This window comes from Lycium barbarum, chromosome 9, assembly GCF_019175385.1.
Source record: "Lycium barbarum isolate Lr01 chromosome 9, ASM1917538v2, whole genome shotgun sequence".
In the NCBI taxonomy this organism is placed as follows: domain Eukaryota; kingdom Viridiplantae; phylum Streptophyta; class Magnoliopsida; order Solanales; family Solanaceae; genus Lycium; species Lycium barbarum.
The window spans coordinates 3,539,998-3,562,714 of record NC_083345.1 but is presented as its reverse complement, the minus strand read 5'-3'; the positions used below and the strand labels follow the sequence as shown (position 1 = coordinate 3,562,714).

At 34.0% G+C, this 22,717-nt stretch overlaps 1 protein-coding gene and 2 pseudogenes across 1 annotated transcript; 1 reads left to right on the top strand and 2 right to left on the bottom strand.

Moving 5' to 3' along the window:
* Nucleotides 1-3,703: 3,703 nt before the first annotated feature.
* On the bottom strand, nucleotides 3,704-6,976 carry LOC132610458 (toMV resistance protein Tm-2(GCR236)-like; annotated as a pseudogene).
* On the bottom strand, nucleotides 6,626-10,022 carry LOC132609696 (toMV resistance protein Tm-2(2)-like; annotated as a pseudogene).
* Nucleotides 10,023-12,094: 2,072 nt separating this feature from the next.
* Nucleotides 12,095-15,424, top strand: LOC132610903 (glycine-rich RNA-binding protein 4, mitochondrial-like). The gene is made up of 5 exons (XM_060325313.1): nucleotides 12,095-12,308; nucleotides 13,180-13,321; nucleotides 13,416-13,484; nucleotides 14,691-14,797; nucleotides 15,125-15,424. The coding sequence occupies exons 2-5, from the start codon at nucleotides 13,186-13,188 to the stop codon at nucleotides 15,272-15,274; spliced, it is 462 nt and encodes a 153-aa protein (XP_060181296.1). The 5' UTR covers nucleotides 12,095-12,308; nucleotides 13,180-13,185; the 3' UTR covers nucleotides 15,275-15,424.
* The last annotated feature ends 7,293 nt before the right edge of the window (nucleotides 15,425-22,717 follow it).

Below are 22,717 nucleotides of genomic sequence, written 5' to 3'. Positions count from 1 at the left end.
GCCTCGTCGTTCTTTTAGCCTATTTATATAAAGTAACGTTGTCATTAGTAACTACATTTTCTGGTTCACAATTCCATAGCCCATTCCTTATAGAACTTATCCGTTAGTTCACATATTTTCATTTTAAGGCTTTCTATTATCTAAAGACTTGATGAAAATCGGGCAGCACCTCCCCTATATATTCGCCTATCCCAAATTTCCAATTACTCTCTTGTTGACACAGAAATGCCAACAACAATATATAGGCACAACCATATCTTCAATTCTTTTTAATTCAACAAGAACAACAACATATCAAAACAGCCCCAACTACAACATAAAAGATGCCCGAAATTATTGCAAACGTTTACGAACATACCAAGCAAACCACATATGATTCTTACACATTATTTCATGTCTTCTTTTCATATAATTTCAGTAAAATACGACCAGCAGTCACACAATAAATATATCACCAAATTCGTACGCAAATAGCTACATTGTCGACACTATAACCTTACAACAACCTATAAACAATTTTAGTTCCAACTCTAACCATTAAATACCTTCATTCCCATCATAAAATTCATGACAACAACCATCAAAATACCAAGTAAAATCAGTTCACTATCTTCCACAAAAACAGTCCACTACACGGCCATACTTCAACAAAACAACAACATGTTCATATCAACACTACTTCACCTTTAACCTTCCAATTCTTTTCATTCTTTTTGCCATGCAATCTAGGATAGCCACAACCATAATTACTAAATAAAATCAATCCATTATCCCACACCAAACAGTCCCCTACGGCTTCTACAAGGCCTCAATATCAACACACACACAATTTCATACATGCAATTCACATTTACACATGCACAACATATCCAAATCACCTCTAAAACAGCCCCTTCGGCTATAACCATATTTCAACATCAACATTCATAATTTCATACATGCAATGTACATTTACATATTCACAACACCTCAAAATTCATCCTATAACAGTCCACACGGTTCAACTTCATCATCAAACACATAGAAAATGATCAACTCTTACCTTAACAAGTTGGCTTCTTAACTTTGCTAGAATTTTGTGAAATGAACTAATACTTGTTCTTGTTGCTCCAATGAATACTCCACGTTGCTATGCACCTTCTCAAGGGTTGAAACACCTTGGAAAATATTTTTTTTGAATAAAAAATGGAGAGCTCAAATCTGGCTGTGAGCTTATAAGAGCTTGTATGGCATGTTTATGGTTTCTCCTAACTTGAAACTTAATGGTGAATGTGTAGAACACTTTAGGGACTTATTGGTAAGAGACAAATAGAAGGGCTGGTCGTGGCTCTCTCTCTCCCTTCCCTTGGTGAAGATGAGAGCCTCTCTCTCTAAGTTCACTTTGTGGGATTGGAAAATGAGTTGGCATGCAACTTTGGTCAACAAGGAGACCATTTTGCTGCCCAAGAGGGTCTTACACGTTCCCCCAACTAAGCATGGGAAAACAAATCTGATTTTGTCATGTGTTTGTGGGGCCCACACGGCCATTAGTGAAAAATTTGTGAACATTTAAGTCTTAATCCCCACTCAGCCCAACTTGCATCGTCCATATCTCCTTATCCCGATATCATTTTGACAAGCGGTTTGTTGCGTTACAAACTAGACTCGATGAAATTCATTTTAGGCTTTTGAAACACCTTAAAACTCCTCATATACTAGGAGATATGCCCCCTACAATATAGGCTAAAATCGGGTCTGAGATTTTTCTGAAGTTGTTCCGATTCATTTCGTTTAACTTCTAATCCTCTTCCAACCTCATGTATCCTCTTATACATACATATACACACTCATATATATCCATAACAATCCATATACGTGTCTCGAAGGGTCCGGAGAATCTCAATAACCTTAAAAATAACTAGAGAACTCACAAAGCTTCGACGAAACTCCAATCGCAAAAGTATATTCATATCCTTTGTCCATCTTCTATATCATTACTAATAATCTCAAATACTTTAAAAGGTCACTCACATTACCTTATATACATACTCATAACGCGATTTCAAATCCTTTAGGTTACCATGTCACCTCGGGATACTTAAGGCAACCATATATATAACGATATTCTTACTAACTCGATTAACTTTCCTTGAACCTTCTTAACTCATTCTTTCTTGTTTTAATTCAAGTAGCACGGATTATTATGGAGTGTAACACATAATACCACATGGATTTGGAGATTACACACTCAAATTTTGTTTTTCCCTCTGGCTTGTTTGTGCTATAAATGGCCTATTCTTAGCATGGGAAATGGAATGGCAATGGGTACAGCAGCATAGCAAGTCGAAGAGTGCTAAAAGTGTGCTATTAAAGGCTTGTTTTGTAGGGGTGATTTATAAACTATGGTGTGAAAGGAACTCCCGAGTCTTTCAAAGCAAGAGCGTTGATAAGGATAGGATAATACATACAATACAAACCAATATATGCATACGAGTTAGGGGAAATAGGAATCTTTAGATACTATGAGCCCGTTTGGATTGGCTTATAAGTAACTTATAAGCTGTTTTTAGCTTTTTTGAGTGTTTGACTGACCAGCTTAAAGTCATTTTGTACTTAAAATAAGCCCAAAAAAATAATTAGGCCCGTTTGGCTTAACTTATCTAAAGTAGCTTATAAGCTGCTTTTTTAAGCCCATCCAAACAGGCTCTATATGTTCTTTAGAGGCTTTATATGTTTTTTGAAGTAGAGGAAGTCATAGGAAATATGAGATGAGCAATCGGGATGTGGTTTGCTCTGGTTATGTACTGAAAGACTTTGATGATTAATAAAAGTCTGTTAATTTCCAAAAAAAAAAAAAACGTTCTCACAACCAAGGTTATGGTGGAATAGATAAGAATCACCTGCCTTAATCTTATGTCTCGGATTCGCACTTTTAAGATCGAAAAATATCCTAATAAGGAATATTGATTTCCCCTTTAACAGTCCTTACAGGATGCAAATTAGAATTAGTCGGGTTGGTCGGTTTCGAATGAGACACTCCCTACTTAAAGAAAATTCTCCATTCTCAAGACTAAAAACCATGTAACTCAAATTTAAAGTAGCGGGATCCCAACCATCATACTAAAACATCGTGGGGATGTCTTAGTCTCACCACTAATATAAATTATTACCACTTTTTGGAGTAAAATATGTAGTACAAATTTCCTCTGCATTTTCCTACTTTATGACTCTTATGGTTCCTTTTTTTTGTGGGGGAAGAGGGGGGGGGGGGGGGGGGGGTTTGCAGATGTGCTGAAATAGAAATCTAATAATCCATTCCTTTGGCCCTTCTTCATAGTCATCTAAAACAAAAAATCAATTCAATCTGTAAACAGAGGTACCTCGAGAAATTCAATCAGGAAACAAATCTACTGCTAATTCAAACGGTAAATAGTCATAAACAAAACAAAGAGAAATACAAAGTTTATTTTAAAAATCATAATCCACCAAACAACAACTTTCATGAGTAATCAAACATTTTCTGATTCATTGTAATACCAATAGGCATGCACCTTATCATCAGAAGGCTTAAAAACTGCTCTTCAGCAAAGACTTCCAATGGGTACACATTCTCAAATGCATCCCTTCAATTTATTTGACATGAAGTGTTTTATTAATGAACTATGTATAAATAGAAAAAAATACATTATCAACAATATTAAACATAACTAGTTATACTAGGACACTAACCTGTTGACACATTGGGCTTTTCATATTCCAGCTTTGCAAGCCTTTCCAAGAGCCTAATCTCGGAAGTGACTCCTACAGCTATCACCTTGTTAAGTTTAAGCTTACTAACATCATCACAGATTACTTCAGACAACCAGAGTGTAGCCGTAATACGCAACACTTCAAGTTGCGGAAAGCTATCGCCATTGGCATCACCAGAGAGATCCATCTTTTCTTTACTATATGTGCAGAGATCTATTTTGAGTATCCTTAATTTGGGAAATTTCTTAAGCCCTGCGAGTAGATGACTGTTTACCATAAGAAAGGCAAGAGTAAGCTTAACAATATTTGGAGGGAAATGCTTCAGAATTGTTGGGCATTACTCGGAGATCATACAAATGCAACTTAACAATATTTTGATAAGAAGACAAGTTTATTTGCTCGCTCACGTGATTGGAAAATTTAAGCTTCAAAACTTCCGGCGCCTTTGGCAACATAATTGGGCCAGGGTGTGTTACAGATAATATCTTAATGGTAGAATTAGATACTCCTATTATACGTAGTTTTCTTAAATTGATCAATTGGTGCAGCAATCTTGGTTGAAATTTTTTATCATCCATCCACATCAAAGTTTGTAGATTATTAGGCAAGGAGTACATGTTGTTTGAGCAAAATGGGCTTACAAAAAAGAATCCCATAGGTGCATGTGCAGGACCTCTATCACGGAGATGTCTCAATTGTTTCGACTCCCAAACACCCGAAGGAAGGCTAATGAGGCTCTTTCCAACATCTAGGTTCTCTAGACATTTGAGCTTAACAATACTATTTGGCAGTTTTCTAGTAACTTGCGGCCCCTTCAATCTCAGATAGCGTAAGCAATTCATATTCCCAATTTTGTTAGGGATAGTGACATGTTGATAATAATTTTGAGGCATGACTATGAACAATACTTGCAATAATTTGAAGTCGAGATGAGCCATTTGATAAAATATGTTAGGGTACTCTTAAAGTGCAAGAAACTTCTTAGGCTTAGGATTTGAACGGAAGAACTCATTCATGACATTATTAGAGTAAAATGTAATCCTTCGCAGCCTAGAAACATTGTTGGGATCACCAAATGCATTGTTCTCGGTATGAAAGAAGTTACTTTTCTTGCCCAATACAACGCACAAACTGTGTAAGAAGTCATGTACGCGAAAAACTTGAAATTCCTCCATCGTAAGTCTTTTTGGCAACTTGAATCAAGTTTCTAGAAACCAAATCATTTAGGAAATCCTTCGCCAAATCTTTAGCCTCTCGCCTATTACCACTATTTACTACTATAAATTTCTCAGCAATCCACATATTTTTCAAATCAAAATCAAGAATTTCATGATCCTCGGGGAAAAGGCCAAAATACAATAAGCATGGCCTTAATGCAATCGGCAAATCATTGTAACTTAGAGCTAATATCTTTACACATTGATCTTGAATATTTTGACTCATCGTCTCAAGTATCCTATTCCATGCATGTACAGTTCTTTCCCTTGCCCTTAACATGCTTGCAATCACCACAATGTCTAGTGGTACACCACTACATCTCCCGACTATCTCTCTAACAATCTTTTCCAAGATTGGTAAAGCATTGGCCCAATTATTATTATTATCAAAATTAAAGATTTTCTTGGTAAAGAGTTCAAAGCTTTTCTCTGAATCTAGGGGTTTCAACACGTGGGGCGAGAAATTCCCTCCTATGTATCTGCCTACATTACTATTTCATGATGTGATAATTATCCTACTTCCAGTTGTTGAATCACGTTCAAAAAGGATAAGTTTCATATCATCCCAAATGTCATCCTGGAGGAAAACATACCTTTTTCTTTTTAAGAGTAATTGTAAGTTGCCCTCCAAATTATCTTTCCTTTCCTCTTCTGTCAATCCAACTTGTTTGGCTATGTCAAGTAAGATTTCTCCCGCTCTTGATTGTTGTGAAACATAGACTAGTCCCGAACACTCAAATTGATCACGGACGTGCCTATAAAGCTTCTTGGCAAAAGTTGTTTTTCCCAGACAGGGCATGCCAACTATCGAAATTACTCCATATTGTAAATCTTGATCAAGTAACTTGGCTTGTAGCATATTGAAGTCATTATCCAAGCCAATGACCTCAGTTTAGGAATAATCTTCTCCGGTCCAATGGAACACAATCATTACTGTTTCTTGTATCTATGATGTTGTAAGTTGTCCTTACACGGTCAATGTGAACAACCCTTTTCTTTATCTTCTCAATCTCCACAGCAAACTCATTGGCAAAAGAAGTCATCTCAAGGCAACAAATTGCACCTTTGACTCATGCATAGTATGCGTATTTTATGCTATTTTTTTTAATTCCAACACATTGAGAGAGTATAGTACATGCATATTTCAATTTTTTAGCTATTGTACATATTAGTTTATCACCTTTTTATACCAAATTTTGTTGCGATAATGTTCACTTAAATTAAGTCGTATTACAATTACAATCATTCGACTGCTAAAATACTTACATCTAAAGATCTCTAACTTAAATATAATTTCTTATATAAGTTTATGGCATCTCAAACTTTAAAATAATTTCGTATACAAGTTGTATGATAACCATTCAATTTTGCATTAGTTATTATTCCGATCTACTAATATGTATAAATAATTTTTCAGTAATCAATTAAAATGTTTAACCTACACCACAAGGTTTATAGTCTAGTATCAATGGAAGTCTCTCATGGGTCTGATTCCCATTACCCTCTCCTGATTGAGGAAATTGTTCAACACTAAATTCATTAAAAGTTTGAATAGAAGAAAATGTTCATACAAAGATCTCTTAATCATTTTATTACCGGATTTGACATAAAACTAAACAAAATTAATGGGCCACAACCTATTGACCCCTCCCGACCCCCCTATGTAGTGAATTTTAAAAAAAAAGATGTTTAACCTACAAAAGGAAAAAGGGGAGTGATGTTGTGGTACCCTACCAACAATGTCTATCCTTATTTTGTGGTGTGTTGGTGAAGTTGGGAGAGGTGATTAAGTGATTGATGAACGTGAAAAAATCCAAGTACACAAAAGGCCCACCCACATGCAATGGATAATAAGTCAAGGGAAAAGGACGCTATGTGTCCGGTCAGCCAAACTAATCCCACATTTGATCAATATTTTGGCTTAATACCACAGGCTGTCCAGGCGCCCCAAATTAATGCCAAAAAATGGCCAGTCGGCTCAAAATAATACCAAGGTTGGCCAGCCAAACAACAAACATTTTCTGATTCATTGTAATACCAACAGGCATGCACCTCATCATAAGAAGGCTTAAAAGATGCTCTTCAGCAAAGACTTCAAGTGGGTACGCATTCTCAAATGCATTCGTACAATTTATTTGACATGAAGTATTTAATTAATGAACTATGTATAAATAAATAAATAAAATACATTATCAACAATATTAAACATAACTAGTTATACTAGGACACTAACCTGTTGACATATTGGGCTTTTCATATTCCAGCTTTGCAAGCCTTTCCAAGAGCCTAATCTCGGAAGTGACTCCTACAGCTATCACCTTGTTAAGTTTAGGCATACTAACATCATCACAGATTACTTCAGACAACCAGAGTGCAACCGTAATATGGAATAGTTCAAGTTGCGAAAGCTATCGCCATTAGCAACACCAGATAGATCCATCTTTTCTTTACTATATGTGCAGAGATCTATTTTGAGTATCCTTAAGTTGGGCAATTTCTTAAGTGCTGCGAGTAGATGACTGTTTACCATAAGAAAGGCAAGAATAAGCTTGACAAGATTTGGAGGGAAATGCTTCAGATTGTTAGGCATTACTCGGAGATCATACAAATGCAACTTAACGATATTTTGATAGGACGACAAGTTTATTTGCTCGCTCACGTGACTGGAAAATTTAAGCTTCAAAACTTCTAATGCCTTTGGCAACATAATTGGGCCAGGGCGCGTTACAGATAATATCTTAATGATAGAATCAGATACTCCTATTATACCTAGTTTTCTTAAATTGATCAATTGGTGCAGCAATCTTGGTTGAAATTTTTCATCCATTCACATCAAAGTTTGTAGATTATTAGGCAAGGAGTACATGTTGTTTGAGCAAAATGGGCTTACAGAAAAGAATCCCTTAGATGCATGTGTAGGACCTCTATCACGGAGATGCCTCAATTATTTCGACTCCCAAACACCTAAAGGAAGGGTAATGAGGCTATTTCCAACATCTAGGGTCTCCAGACATTTGAGCTTGACAATACTATTTGGCAGTTTTCTAGTAATTTGCGGCCCCTTCAATCTCAGATAGCGTAAACAATTCATGTTCCCAATTTTGTTAGGGATGGTGACATGTTGATAATAATTTTAAGGCATGAGTACGAACAATACTTGCAATAATTTGAAGTAGAGATAAGCCATTTGAGAAAATATGTCAGGGTACTCTTTTGTGAAACAGAAAAGTGCAAGAAGCTTCTTAGGCTTAGGATTTGAACGAAAGAACTCATTCATGACATCATCAGAGTAACATGTAATCCTTCGCAACCTAGAAACATTGTCGGGATCACCAAATGCATTGTGCTCGGTGTGAAAGAAGTTACTTTTCTTGCCCAATACAATGCCAAAATTGTGTAACAAGTCATGTATGCGAAAAACTTGAAATTCTTCCATCGTAAGTCTTTTTGGCAACTTGAATCAAGTTTCTAGAAACCAAATCATTCAGGAAATCCTTCGCCAAATCTTCAGCCTCTCGCATATTATCACTATTTACTACTATAAATTTCTCGGCAATCCACATATTTTTCAAATCAAAAGCAAGAATTTCATGGTCCTTGGAGAAAAGGCCAAAATACAATAAGCATGGCCTTAATGCAATGGGCAAATCATTGTAACTTAGAGCCAATATCTTTACACATCGATCTTGAGTATTTTGACTCATCGTCTCAAGTACCCTATTCCATGCATGTCCAGTTCTTTCTCTTGCCCTTAACATGCTTGCAATCACCACAATGGCTAGTGGTACACCACCACATCTCACGACCATCTCTCTACCAATATTTTCCAAGATTGGTAAAGCATTGGCCCAATTATTATTATTATCAAAATTAAAGATTTTCTTCTTAAACAGTTCAAAGCTTTTCTCTAAATCTAGGGGTTTCGACATGTGGGGCGAGAAATTCCCTCCTATGTATCTGCCTACATTACTATTTTGAGATTTGATAATTATCCTACTTCCAGTTGTTGAATCACGTTCAGGAAGGAAAAGTTTCAAATCATCCCAAATGTCATCTAGGATGATAACATACCTTTTTCTTTTCAAGAGTAATTGTAAGTTGCCTCCAAATTATCTTTCCTTTCCTCTTTCGTCAGTCCAACTTGTTTGGCTATGTCAAGTAAGATTTCTTCGCTCTTGATTGTTGTGAAACATAGACTAGTCCCCAACACTCAAATTGATCACGGACGTGCCTATAAAGTTTCTTGGCAGAAGTTGTTTTTCCAAGACCAGGCATTCCAGCTATCGAAATTACCGCATATTGTAAATCTTGATCAAATAACTTGGCTTGTAGCATATTGAAGTCATCATCCAAACCGATGACCTCAGTTTCATCAGAATGAAGGAATAATCTTCTCCGGTCCAATGGAATGCAATCATTACTGTTACTTGTATCTATGATCTATCCTTGCACGGTCAATGTCAACAACCCTTTTCTTTATCTTCTCAATCTCCACATCAAACTCATTGGCAAAAGAAGTTGTCTTAAAGCAACAACTTGCACCTTTGCAGATGTGGGATTGTTGAATTCTTGGAATGAACTCATCTAAGAGATCTTCCACATCACCTGCTAGTTCCTGATTTTTTTTTTTTAGGCTTTTCACCCTTGAATCGCCTTCAACTGCCTTGGCCTTTGCATCGTCTATATAGGATGAAATGTGTCTCAATTCTCTCTGGAGCCAATCAACGTCTTCTTTCAACCAATATAAACGCGTTCCTTCTTGAACGAGTAGATTTCCAACTATTTCTGCAGATTTATTGATGATTGCAATAAGAACTATTTCAGCCATCTCTTTTTTGCGTTCTTCCTTTCTTTTGTAGTAGCTAGGAAGATTTATAAATTTGAGGATGAGTAAGGAAAAGTAAAAGAAAAAGAAAAAGATGATCAATTGGTAAAGGAAAAGAAAGATCACCTTAGACTCATTCTATCTACTATTTCCGTTAGTGTTGAAGTCCACGACCAAGTCTCCTAATAATGTCAAGTAAATGAAAAATGCTAGAAAGAACTAGGAAAGAAGAAAGAAAGAAATAAGAAAGCATAAAGGGACAACGCATGCAGTGAATAAGATAACGTGGGGGCAACATAGTAATGAAAAAGGAGAACTACATTACATAAGACACCAGTATATTAGTGAAGAAATAAGATCTTTTGGCCTCTTACAATTTGAATAGAAGAAAATATCTTTTTTCAGATATCTTATGTTTTTTTTTTCCAGATCTCTTATGTGTAAAAAATGAAGATTTCTTGTAAAAATGTCATAAAACTAAAAAATAAATAAAAATAAAGGGCAAAAAATCCATTTCTCTCGTTGATAGTCAATAGAAATTAGATTAATTAACATGAGAAATATGTATATATTTGTTTCATGGAATAACAATATATAGTTAAAGCACTCATATCTTTGAGATTTAAAATTTAAATAATTTGTTATTTTTTTACAATGTTAAAAAAATAGATTTTATGCATCTTTTTTGCCTATAATAGCCAACTATTGTTTAAATATTATAGTTGTATAACAAACAATTCTCACAGCCAAAAAAGTTTGGATTCAACGATGCTGTTATAGAGAAATTTGGCTGTACATGAAGACACATGCTACATATTTATTGAGTCGGCGTAACCAATGGCTATGAGAAAATTGTTTGTCAAGAGCATGGTTGTTGTACATCACACACGAACAAGGGTTTGAAATCAAACTCCTCTCTAGGAGGATAGTTGTGGCGATTCAAGTGAGATTTAATACTGATCCAACTTTCGATTCAATCAAATCATTCGGGCAACTAGGGTGGGGACTACCACGACTCCTCTCTTCTTGAGAATTTATACATCTCTTATTAGTATATGGACAACTATCTCTCGAGCATAATTTTAGCTTTGACTTCAATGGAAAAATAAAATAGAACACCTAACAAAGAATCTTCACAAACGAAGAACTATGAGATCGCCCCTTTAAATTCTGGGGTGACACGGAGGGATGGTACAATTAGAGTTGTTTTTTATCGGAAGGACTTGTCAAGGTAAGGAAGAAGGATGTAATTCGAGGAAAGTATAAATTTTAGAAAGTCCCGTGTTAAATTAAAACTACTAAACTCTCTAGACTCAATTTGTATTTGTGAACAACTTTTTTTTTGATCCATTTGAATCTATAATAAATTAAATTAGCTTTCTCAATCTTGAGGATTGCTTATTTATAAACTATCATGAGTTATTCGCTATGGTGAAATCGGTAGACATGCTGGTATCACATCAAAAGAATGCATGTTGCACATTAATTCAAAAAATATGCTCATAAAAAAAGAAGGGTATTTTCCGCAAGGGTGGGGGTGGGCATGATACGGTATTTGAAACTTCGATTCGCTAATTTCGGTTTTCGGTATTTAAAAATACTATACCATTACCATACCCGATTAATTCGGTATGGTTCAGTATTTTTAAGTTCGGTTTCGGTATTTTGCGGTACGGTAATTCGATAACCGTAGTTTGTTCGACTACGACTTACATATATACATATTATAAAGAATTAAGACTTCAGCTATTCAAGAAACGTCTCAATTATATTATACTAACACCTTACACGTGTAAAAATATTCAAAAGAAAGTACAAGCAATACCCTTCGTTAATCAATTACACATAAAGGGCATTTCAACCAAGATATATATACTTTGGTACACAAAAAGGGTATTTCAATCAATTAATTCATACTAACATCTTACACATGTAAAAATATTTAAAAGAAACTACAAGCATTTCCAACGTCTAAACAATTAGTTTGTACTAATACTAAATATATATTTGTTAGTATTCCATATATATTTATGGAATACTTCGGTATGATATTCGGTATTTCGATATTTTCGTTATCAATACCGAATACCGTACCAAATTCCAAACTTTTTAAAAATGAATACCAAATACCATAATATCGAAACCGTGGTATCAAAAATTTCGATTTTGATATGATAATCAGAATATACCGCACCGTGCCCGCACCTAAGGCCGGCTGAGTTAGTTCAACGAGTGATTTTACGCAGGACCTGAGATCAATTTCTGTCGCCAACTCATCGCACGGGACTAGAGTGAATCCAGAGAATAACGGCGGCAGGTTCCATAGTTTTAAAAGAGGAAAATACAACACCTCTGAGTAGTAAAATTACTCTCGAGTCCCTGACAATTTGGAGCTATTAACACGCCAAAAAAAATATTTTCAGTCTGAATAAGTCTAAAGGCATACTCTTATATATACCCCTTTCTTAAACCCACACTAAGACCTAGCCGCTTCTTATTTTCTTGCCTCTTAAACCCTGAATACTTGTTTTCGTCAGGTTATTTTTATACCCTTATAATAATTTTTGACATGGGTGTATGCTTATTTTGCTATATTATGGTTCTTTGCCTTATTATTTGTTTGTTCAAGAACTTATAGTTGTGTCATTAATATGTGTTTTGTTATGGTTCTTGAGGTTTGGTTGAAAAAAAATTCATTCTTGGTCCTGTTCAAAGTCAGATAATGACTTGTTCTTGTGATTAGCTTCATAATGTTGTTATTGTTTTTTTTTTTTTTGGTTAAAACTTTTACTCATTGTTTTTATGTTTGGTGAAAAAAAAATTGTTATTTGTCGTGTTCAAAGTCAGATAATGCCTTGACGTTGTAATTAGTTTCATATTGTTTTTATTGGTTGTGTTGGTGTATTTCTCTAATTTGTGTGGTTGAGTTATAAAAAGTTTGATGATTGTTCTGTTTTGGAATAAAGATAGCTGAAAGTGTTCTCACTTGATATTTGCTTTAGAAAATAAGTGACTACTGGAGTGATTAGGTAGTTGGCTTTGGTACATGTTATTCATCTATTAGCCAAGATTCTTGTGGCCTAAGATATAATATTAGGCCAGAAATGTAACTTTTTGTAGTGTATCTGGTCATGAGTTTTGATATCAAGAGTTGAAGGGAAAAGGGGGGGACCTAGAGCTTGTAGATTTTCAGAAATTGTGTTTTTTGACTCGTGGAAAAACGTGTTTTTTTTCTCTAGTATGCGTTTAAATGAATGAAATTTTCATCTTTTAGTAGTGTCATTCGTCTACCTTAATTTTAGTTTTCAGCTTCATAAATTTTCCTATTGATGTTGTTTGTCAGATGAAAGGTTTTGATACTTTAAAAGTAGAATTGTATAACATTCTTCTTTAATTTTTTTTTAATAGATATCTATGGCTTTCTACAATAAACTTGGTGGTCTTTTGAGGCAGAGCATTTCAACAAGCGGCAATGCATTGAACGCACAATCATCAGCACCTTCAATGTTTAATGCTATCCGTTGCATGTCAACAAAACTATTCGTTGGGGGTATGTGATTAGCAGTATGAAAACCCATTATTGCTTTTTTACTTTTAACACTCTGCAGTTGTAAAGTTTGCTTATTTATTGCTACACAATATAGGTCTTTCATATGGAACTGATGATCAGTCTCTAAAGCATGCCTTCACCAGCTTTGGTGATGTTGTCGATGGTGAGCTCCCAACTCTCTCGAGTCTAGCTTGCTTTAGGGTGTGTTTGGTAAGAAAGAAAATGTTTCCCATGGAAAACATTTTCCCAGTTAAATAAGTGGTTTTCACACTTATATTCTTTTGTTTGATACGTAAGCAGAAAATGTTTTTCCAAAAGCATTTCTGCATAATCTAGGCAAACACTTGGAGGGTGGGGTAGGGATGTGGGGGTGGTGGGGAGGCAACAATCAATGTGAAAATGCCACTTGTGGAACTTGTTTTTCCCTACTTCTATTGGGGAAATCATTTTGAACAACCAAACATGGAAAACTGGAAAATCTTTTCCTCCATGCCAAACACACCCTTAGTTTTTTTTTTCCCTTCTCGGGTGATGAATATTTGAATGAACAACACAATGAAAAGCAAGTCAGACGAAGAATCCTGTCTTTTTGTGAATAATAGTATATAGTCTGTATATGCATCTGATAATATCAAGCCATTTTTCTGAAAGACAATTTTCTTGAGCCGAAGGTCTATCGGAAACAGCCGAGGGTATATAGTCTGTATATGCATCTGACAATATCAAGCCACTTTTCTGAAAGATGATTTTCTTGAGCCGAGGGTCTATCGGAAACAGTCTCTGTACCCCACAAAGGTAGTGTTAAGGTCTGTGTACACCCCCCCCCCCCCCCTCCAAAAGACCCCACTTGTGGGAATATATTGTGTATGTTGTTGTATGTATCTGATAGTATGTGCGTGTGTGTATATATTTACGTATATGTGATATGGATGCAGACATTTACCTGTTGTCTGTGTCTTCTCTTGCTTACTAGGCTATTGCTTATTAGTTGATTCCTATGTTCTGATGTTGGTTAACTTTCTTCGGTCTTGGTCTTTCAATATTTTTAGTCATATAATGAGGTCTCTGCACTTTTTTAATCGTTAATTGTATATGTGGTTGCATAGTCTAGTGATTGGGCTGGGATATTGCCAGTTTTCTGGTTGTTTTTTATTTTGTTCATTCAGGTAAGTCATTAGCATTTACTATCTCTATCACCCTCGTTTAGGTTGTGTGGGTGGTAGGATTAATTAACATTGGAGTTGCATCAGTATTTCTGGCTTTTTTGACATGTGCTCCTCCCTTTCGTCTTTGCTTGATTGTTCTTAGTTTCTGCTGTTTGAACTATTGCTCGTGTATTAAACACTTGAATATTGTGATTGTGACACAGCTAAGGTCATCATGGATAGAGATTCTGGGAGATCAAAGGGATTCGGATTCGTGAACTTCACAGACGGTGAATCTGCTAAAGAGGCTATGACAGCAATGGATGGACAGGTAAAAAGTTTGTTAGTAGTACATGAAACCATTCAATATACAAGTAGAATGTCCACCCTCAGATTTAAGCTTTTATCTAGTGTAAGAGCCCGTTTCGTTACAACGATTAGGGGCATTTATCCAGTGTAAAATTTGGGATTAGTTAAAACCATGATACAATTTTGTACCAAAATTTGGGATTGTCTATCACATATAGGTGGAATCATAATCTTGGCATTATAATTAGGATAACCTTGTTTTGAACCAAACTACCCCTCAGTGCTTTTGGTGTGGATGCACATTTAGAATATTTTTGGCTGATATAAACATTATGGATGGTCCCTGCAGGACCTCAATGGGAGGAACATCCGTGTCTCTCTAGCCCAAGAGAGAGCCCCTCGCAGCGGTGGTTTTGGTGGTGGTGGCGGATATGGCGGTGGTGGATATGGCAGCGGTGGGGGCGGATATGGTGGATCTAGAGGAAATGATGCATACTAAGTAAACTTGTTATCTTTGCTCAATTGTCTATACAGGCATGGCAAATTTAAGTAGGTAGGAGATAGGATTTAAACATGCTTTTGTGTTGAATGGATTCTCTTTAGCTTTTAATGTATGCTTCTTCTATATTAAGGTTTTTTCATATGGTCATTTGACTGCTTCTGTCTTTTAGTTATTTATAACTTTATGGTAATCATTCCCTACTTTGGTCCAAGTGGGCAAAGGCGATTCAATCAGACAAAAGCTTGGTATTTTAATGGAGAAGAGTAGTGGAGTTCATAGTTAATACTCCCCCCGTCCCAACTATATGACGATCCCTTTTATTTCCACATGTGAAATTTAAGACTCCTTGGCACAGATATTTTCAAAGCCAAAAATTGGCCAATTGGTGCTATTTCTATAAAAGAATATTAAGTCCTGGAAAATTGAAGTCAATTGTTGGAGGGATTAATGTTTTGTATATTAATGATAATACAACAACATATCTAGTGAAATTCACAAAGTGAGGTCTGAAAAAGGTAAAATGTACACAAATGAGGCTAGATTCTCAGCACAAGAACAAGATATTAATGATAATATACATGTTTTAATATGACTAGTGTATATATTACGTATATTGGCCAGGTAATTATTTTAGCCAAGCAGCCAAATATTCTTTTGGGCTTGGACTAACTGCACCTGATACTATGGATCTGTTCTTTAAACCCAGGAAACTATGCATTTTTTGTGCAAAATGCCTTCAAAGGCACCGGTCTTTAATTTTTGTCCTCAAATTGGTGGTCTTTAATTTTTTGCAATTCGCTAAAAATCCCTTGGTTCCAGGTTCAAATCCTGGCTTAGTCAAAAATTGAATTTTTTTTTTTGCAAGGCTGAGATTGCGTGTTAAGATAGAGTTTTGCCTTCAAGCATGGCAAAGTTCTACCTTAAGTCAACCTTAAGGTAGAGGTTTGCATTAAGGCCAATTTATTTTATTTTATTCAATTGAATTTTTAAGGCCTAACTTTGACCTTGCTACGAAACTCTATCTTCCGTTTTTTTTTGTTTTTTGACTGAGTTGGAGTTCGAACTCCAAACCTCATGGTATCAGGCGAAAGACAAAAATTAAAGATTACCAATTTGAAGGCAAAAAATTAAAGACCAGTGCCTTTGAAGGACAATCGTGCAAATGACCCGAAACTATGCGGCCCAATGAAACTAAACGTTCATGCTAATCCAATTTTCTAATTGCCTCGAAGAAATATTCCTTTTTAAAAAAATAAATAAATATATACTTTCTATCTCATGTACAAGTGATTACAAGATCACACACAAATAGTTTATAGTAAATCCTTTTCATTAACTTTAGTGGATGTTTAAAGATGACGCCAAAATAGGCATCTAAATGATTTATAAACTAATTGTATAAGGCAATAAGGGTATAAGACATTATGTTGATGATCTTGTGTTTCTTTCTTTGAAGGTTTTAAAATATATATCTTTGACGGTCTTGTGTTCTTTCTTGAATATCTTTTGAAATTTGTTAGTAATAAAAAAGATGCATGACGTCCAAAATTGCTCACTTTTTCTCAAGAAATGTAAAAAAATCGAACATGTAAATTAGTTAAATTCCTCAAAAGTTGATTCAAAATTCAAATATCTTAACGGAAACTCTCAAAAACATAATGAAAATCTGAAAATCAATTGAAGGATGCTACTAGTCTATTTTAATATAATGTTTATTAATTGTTTTTGGCATATATTATTGTTCCACTTGGTTGAACGTATCCAAAGAGATTTTAAAAAATCTTACGGTATTCCATCCAATTTCAATTTTGGATTAGAAGTTTAGATTCTTTCATACTTCATGTGTAGCACCAATTGTTTTTTTTTTTTATGTTAACAAAGAACTTTAAGACTTTTGAAAGTCTTAATTTCGATAGGCATGAAATTACAGTCCTTAATTAACAATTAATATAATGAGAATGTTGTCCCACTACTTACATACAAATTTTAGAGTGCAGTCTTATCAATGTTTAATAATATTATTGCTATTGGCGTTTTGTGCACAAATTAAGCCTTGCCGACACTTGTATTTGCCCAAATGTCCTATTTATGAATGAGTTGTTAACACGGGCATATGGTCCAAATAAATTGTTTACCTAGATATTAATCAAGAGTGTGACACTACTAGTTTTTACTATATTTTGACAAAGCAAAGTTGGTGCCTACTTTGACATCAAGAAATAGGATGAGAGAAAATAGTATAGGAATCCCGAGCTAGAGACTTTAGGTACTTCATGTCTGGTTTAGGGTAAATAATTTTGAGAGAATAAATTTTATTAGGGATAAATAGATAGGATAGTAAGTTTTTGAGTTGGCAATCAAACTTTAGTCATTGTTTCAAATGTTATTGGAAGGCAATCATTTTTAAGGCGAAAATAATATCTGGACAAAAGTATCCCGAGTTCGAACAAGCCTTGCTATAAATATTTGCTTCGATAGGTAATCTTCTGCAGGATTGTCCCATGTCGTCAAAGTTATGCAGTTGAAATCTATGACTCTATCACAGAATTAAGCGAAAATCCTGAACTTTAGACTTATAAAAGTAGGCTTAAACTCATTGAATAATTCATGGAGTTTGAACAATTTTATCCATGAATTTACTGCATATTTCAAACTTTAGGAATTTTTCTTGCAATTTGAATCGTGTCAGACTAATTCCAAGAACATTTCTTAGTGTCCTTTATTTCAAACTGCGCTGAAGTTTTAAAAAATTTCGTATTTTAGTCTAGAGATACATCAATGTTAACCACGATTTAGTTAGTTACTCATGGATTTGTTAGGATTCCAGATGATACCTAATATGCCATTTTTATATATTTAACCAGTTTAAGCATATCTTGACTGTTAGATTATAATTTTTTTTTTATTAAGATTTCCCGGGTTATCTGGGGTGTTATATATCAAGGGGCAGATTACAAGAAGGGGGACTTGGCCTTACCTCCGAATACAACACAGGATAAGACTCTTATCCTTCACAAAAAGAGGGAAGGTAAAGTAACGTAGACATTCCAACCATCGCAAAAAGAACTACTTATACAGCTAACTCATAAAAAAGTTTGCCTTGTCATATTTTAGCCTTATACAAGGCAGCTTGACTCTTGTCCAGAAAGAAAGGAAGTTAGATTTATAAATTTATAAAAACAAACTAAAGTTTAATCTTTACTAGATCGTTCTCTTTTCAAGTTTCAGGAAATAAACTAATCTTTTAATTTAAGATCATCCATGAAATTGCACTTGTTAAATTTAGTTTTGTAAACTTTTGTCTATAACTAATTTTTTTTTTCTCCCAACACCGACCATGCACGATGGATTTCAAAGCAGAAAACAACTGTCTGTTGTACCAATTAATACAAATTATTTAAACATTACTAACCTGCATTTTTTTTTGGGGGGGGGGGGGGGGGGGGGGCGAATATAATCCTAGCCTGTAACAGCAATACTTTCTAAATTGAACCTTCTTGTGAACACATTTATTGCTGACCAAAAGCTACAAAAATCGTTTCTTGGTAAATTAATTTAGATCAGCAAACCTAGTTTTGTAAGTAACTTCAAAATTAAATCACATATCATGTTGTTGCAAATATTTCGGATCTTGTCCAACAAATTTATGTTAATTTTTTTTTTGTATATGTAATGAAACTAATAGCGTGTTTGGTCAAGATTTCAGAATCTGCTTATTTCGAAAAATATATTTTTTTAAAGTACTCTCGAAGAGTAGCAGTTTGTGTTTGATTAATCTATTTGAAACAAACACTTCTGTAATATAAGGTTCCAAAAGTGTTTAAAAGGAAAAAAAACTGATTTTTTCGCTTCTAAAAACAAATATGCTACTGCTCAATGGCATACGCAGAATTTTTTCATAAGCAGTATCGACATTTAAAGAAGAGAAAATGAACAAATTGTATAAAAGAATGACTAATTTTTTAAATGTTAAGGTTGTAAGTTTAGCTTAAATTATCCCATTCACCGAAAAAATAATATAGCGTTTTAGGTTTACATCAAAGTAGGTTGACTGGTTTTGTTCGATCCTTAGCAGGAAAGGTAAGGTGGAGGCGGTTCCAGTCTCAAGGCCTTCTATTTTTTAAAGCAATATAGAAAATGGTAAAAACACTTACGAAAATTGTTAAAATTATGCTGGTTAAGGAGGGTTCGAACGCAAGCTGAATACTTCTTTAGCAAGATGCTGGTGCTAAGCGGCGTATCTATACGTATTCTAAGATTTTCCAGAATATCTATTAAAAAATTTAACGATGCCGTGTCGGATGACACCCGCTGCGTCCGCCCCTCTGCTCATTAACACTTACTATTATTTTTCTAAAAGCTGGTGAATCACCTTAATTTTTTAAAATAAACACCTCTGGTGAATCAACTCAATTTTTTAAAATAAACACCATTTTAATTTAAAAAAAAAAAAGGAAATAAGCATTTTTGGTTTCCGAAAATTTGGCCAAATAGGCTATAAAGTACAGGAGACTACGTGGTCAATTCAGGTATTTAAACTTTTAAAAATAGCTTGATACTAATTAGGTGTTCTTATTTGAAGTCAAAGATTTTGATTTATTTGTTATATTATATATGGACCCCTAAATAAATTTTCAATATATTTCCTGAGAAATAATTGCAAATCATGTTCCATTGGCAGCATCTAGATCTGGTAATCAATGTTCTTCTGTGTTACCTTCAGAGACTCCAATAATTCCTTTTTAAGGAGACAAATTTGTATTTTAAGCTTTTAAAATGTATAAGATCTTAATAGGAACTTTCAAGGAAACTGCCAACATATAATTCTTCATATGGATTGCTCCACCATTCGCGGTAGGCCAACAAAAAAAAGAAAGTTGTAGATTATTAAGTCTTAAATATTATGATTTCTTAAAAATATTTTGCAGATACACCATGCAACATTAACTTGTTAAAATATTATGATATTTCTGGGGTAAAAACTTAGGCACACACCGGACTTAAGGATGTATGACATGTGTTTGAATATATACAAGTTACAACTATTATTTAACTATGATTAATTAATGTATATATTCACTTCATTAAATCGTTTAACCATAGTAAATTACATTAATTTGGTGTAAAGATCGGGTGTGCGTAAATATTTACCCATTTCTGGTGCATAAGAAATTTTCTCTCCAAGTGACGAGTGCAATTAATATTCATATTATAAAGGAGGTAAGTGTTACAAAAAGAATTAATCAGCGGGGGAATACCTTTCAAATCTTCTCTAGGAAGACTTAATTTTCCTAATTAAGCGCGGAATATCTTTAAAAAATTTCTCTAGAAAAACTTATTTTTCCTTTATAACTTCAATAAAGCCGTTGAATCTGTTCTACTATTACAAATTATCAGAAATGGTTTCAATAACCCAAACAAATAGATTTAAAAAGAGTTGTAAAAGGAATTAACCTTTTTTTTTTCCTTTAGTTGGTGTAATATTTCAGACAAATTAAAGTAATGCTACTTGACCTTGTATATTATAAAATTAACGAAACAAATGCAAATAATGGGATTTAAACTCAGTAAACCAAAAAAATTGTGGTATAATCTCAAACCCAAATTTAAAATAACGCCCAAATTTTAACAAGCTAAAAGTCTTATATGGTTACAAATAACTGTCACAAATCACGATTCAACTAGAGCCATGATTCGATGATTTGGTATAAATAATGAATACGAGTTATGTCAAGTGGATTTAGTGTACTAGAAATTCTGAAAGAGTTCCCCAAAGAATACACATATCTCTGCTCTGTTATTCTTATAGAATAATATATATTTTTCTCATTCACAATCAAACAAACCATCAAAAGATTAAGTTGAATCATAATATACATATATTAGTCAATGTAAACAAAGCCCAACATCCTAATGCAACGCATAAATAAAACCTGCTTGTGAGTTGTGACAATGGACCAACATCTGGAATAGCATATTGTAACTGCACCTTTTATATAACATGTACCGCGTGCTGTAATTACAGGTTCATCTGAATTCATTAACTTCGGCTAAGATCGTGTTATATATGTTAAGAAATTCAGTAAATATTCATAAATATTCGATAATGGATCTTGCTATTATTATAGTATTAATTTGAGATCGTTATAAAACCCAGAAACGTTAAATCCTGAATCCGCATCATATTGGTCAGGTCGGGCATGAGGAGCACAAAGAAGCCAACACATGTATTTGGAAGCATATTGATAAATGTTTCCATTAGTTACAAAATTGAATATTGAAACATTTGTAAAAAAAAAAATAAAAAAAAAAATAAAGGTATTATATGGTCCACAGATATCATGAAATATTTGAAAGAATCCACTTTATGAAAAAATGGCATTACCTTTTGATTTGTAAAGTGCTTCTGGCAAATGTTTTTGCAAAAGTAGCTACAGATAATGACTGAAAATATATAAGCAAAAAACATGAGCATTCCAGATTGTAAAATTGCTACACTTAAATTGCTCTTTATGTTAGCACAGCATTCGAAAAGCAAATAACAAACAGAAAAAAAAGAAAGAAAAGAAACACAATATATAACATGAGAATAATAACACACATATTTTCTGTCAGCTTTTAGTTCTATCACTGGGTAAAAAGCCTTTGAAGGTGTTCAATTTGTATTGGCCAGCAGTAATTTTTAGATGTTGCTTTTTCAAAAAAGGTATTCCAGACGAAAAAGAAAAAAAACTAATTAGCTCAATTTCTTACATTTGCATTTAGGCTTCATAAGTCGTCCAAAATTATCATACTAGCAATCATGTAATTACATAATTTAAATTCTTATAATTTCGGTGTCAATTGATGTACTTTCGGGTTTTAGTGGCCATTGTAATTAATTTTACGGGCAATAACAAAGGCCATAAAATATATAATGACACCTGAGAAGTGATATATAGTAGTCGTTTTAATTACCAGTGAACGTCGCTAAAATTCATTGATTTTCAAGGATAAATAATAGTAAATATTTTTACTGATGCTCGATGTACTCGCTGATAAAACATTTAGTGACGCTGGCTACACTGATAAATAATTATTTACCTGTAGAAATTTTTGCGATAAGTTTTAGTGCTGAAAGTTTTTTTTTTTTTTTTTTGAAAAAAAAAATATTCAAGATGCCTGGTAGCTTTTGGAAACAATAATGTGTGATATTGGGATAAAAGATAAATAGCTCTTTCCAAAAGAAAACATCTATGATAATGGTAAAGCAAAACAAACACTTGGAATTTGTAGATGGTCTATACTTCCAATTCGTAGCTTTAACAATAGTTAGCTACATACAGCTTTCTGATAAAAACTAGTTGCAAAGAAGAGATAAAAATGCATGTTAAGAGCTTTTATACTAAAATTGAATTTATAGTACACCTTATTTAGTGCAAGTCAAAATCATTGAGATAA

What these genes read in the sequence shown, in the direction of transcription:
- LOC132610903 (XM_060325313.1), top strand. Translation starts at nt 13,186, where the DNA reads ATGGCTTTCTACAATAAACTTGGTGGTCTTTTGAGGCAGAGCATTTCA. An exon ending in CTTTGGTGATGTTGTCGATG is followed by an intron (nt 13,485 to 14,690) that starts GTGAGCTCCCAA and finishes ATTGTGACACAG; the next exon opens with CTAAGGTCATCATGGATAGA. An exon ending in TGACAGCAATGGATGGACAG is followed by an intron (nt 14,798 to 15,124) that starts GTAAAAAGTTTG and finishes TGGTCCCTGCAG; the next exon opens with GACCTCAATGGGAGGAACAT.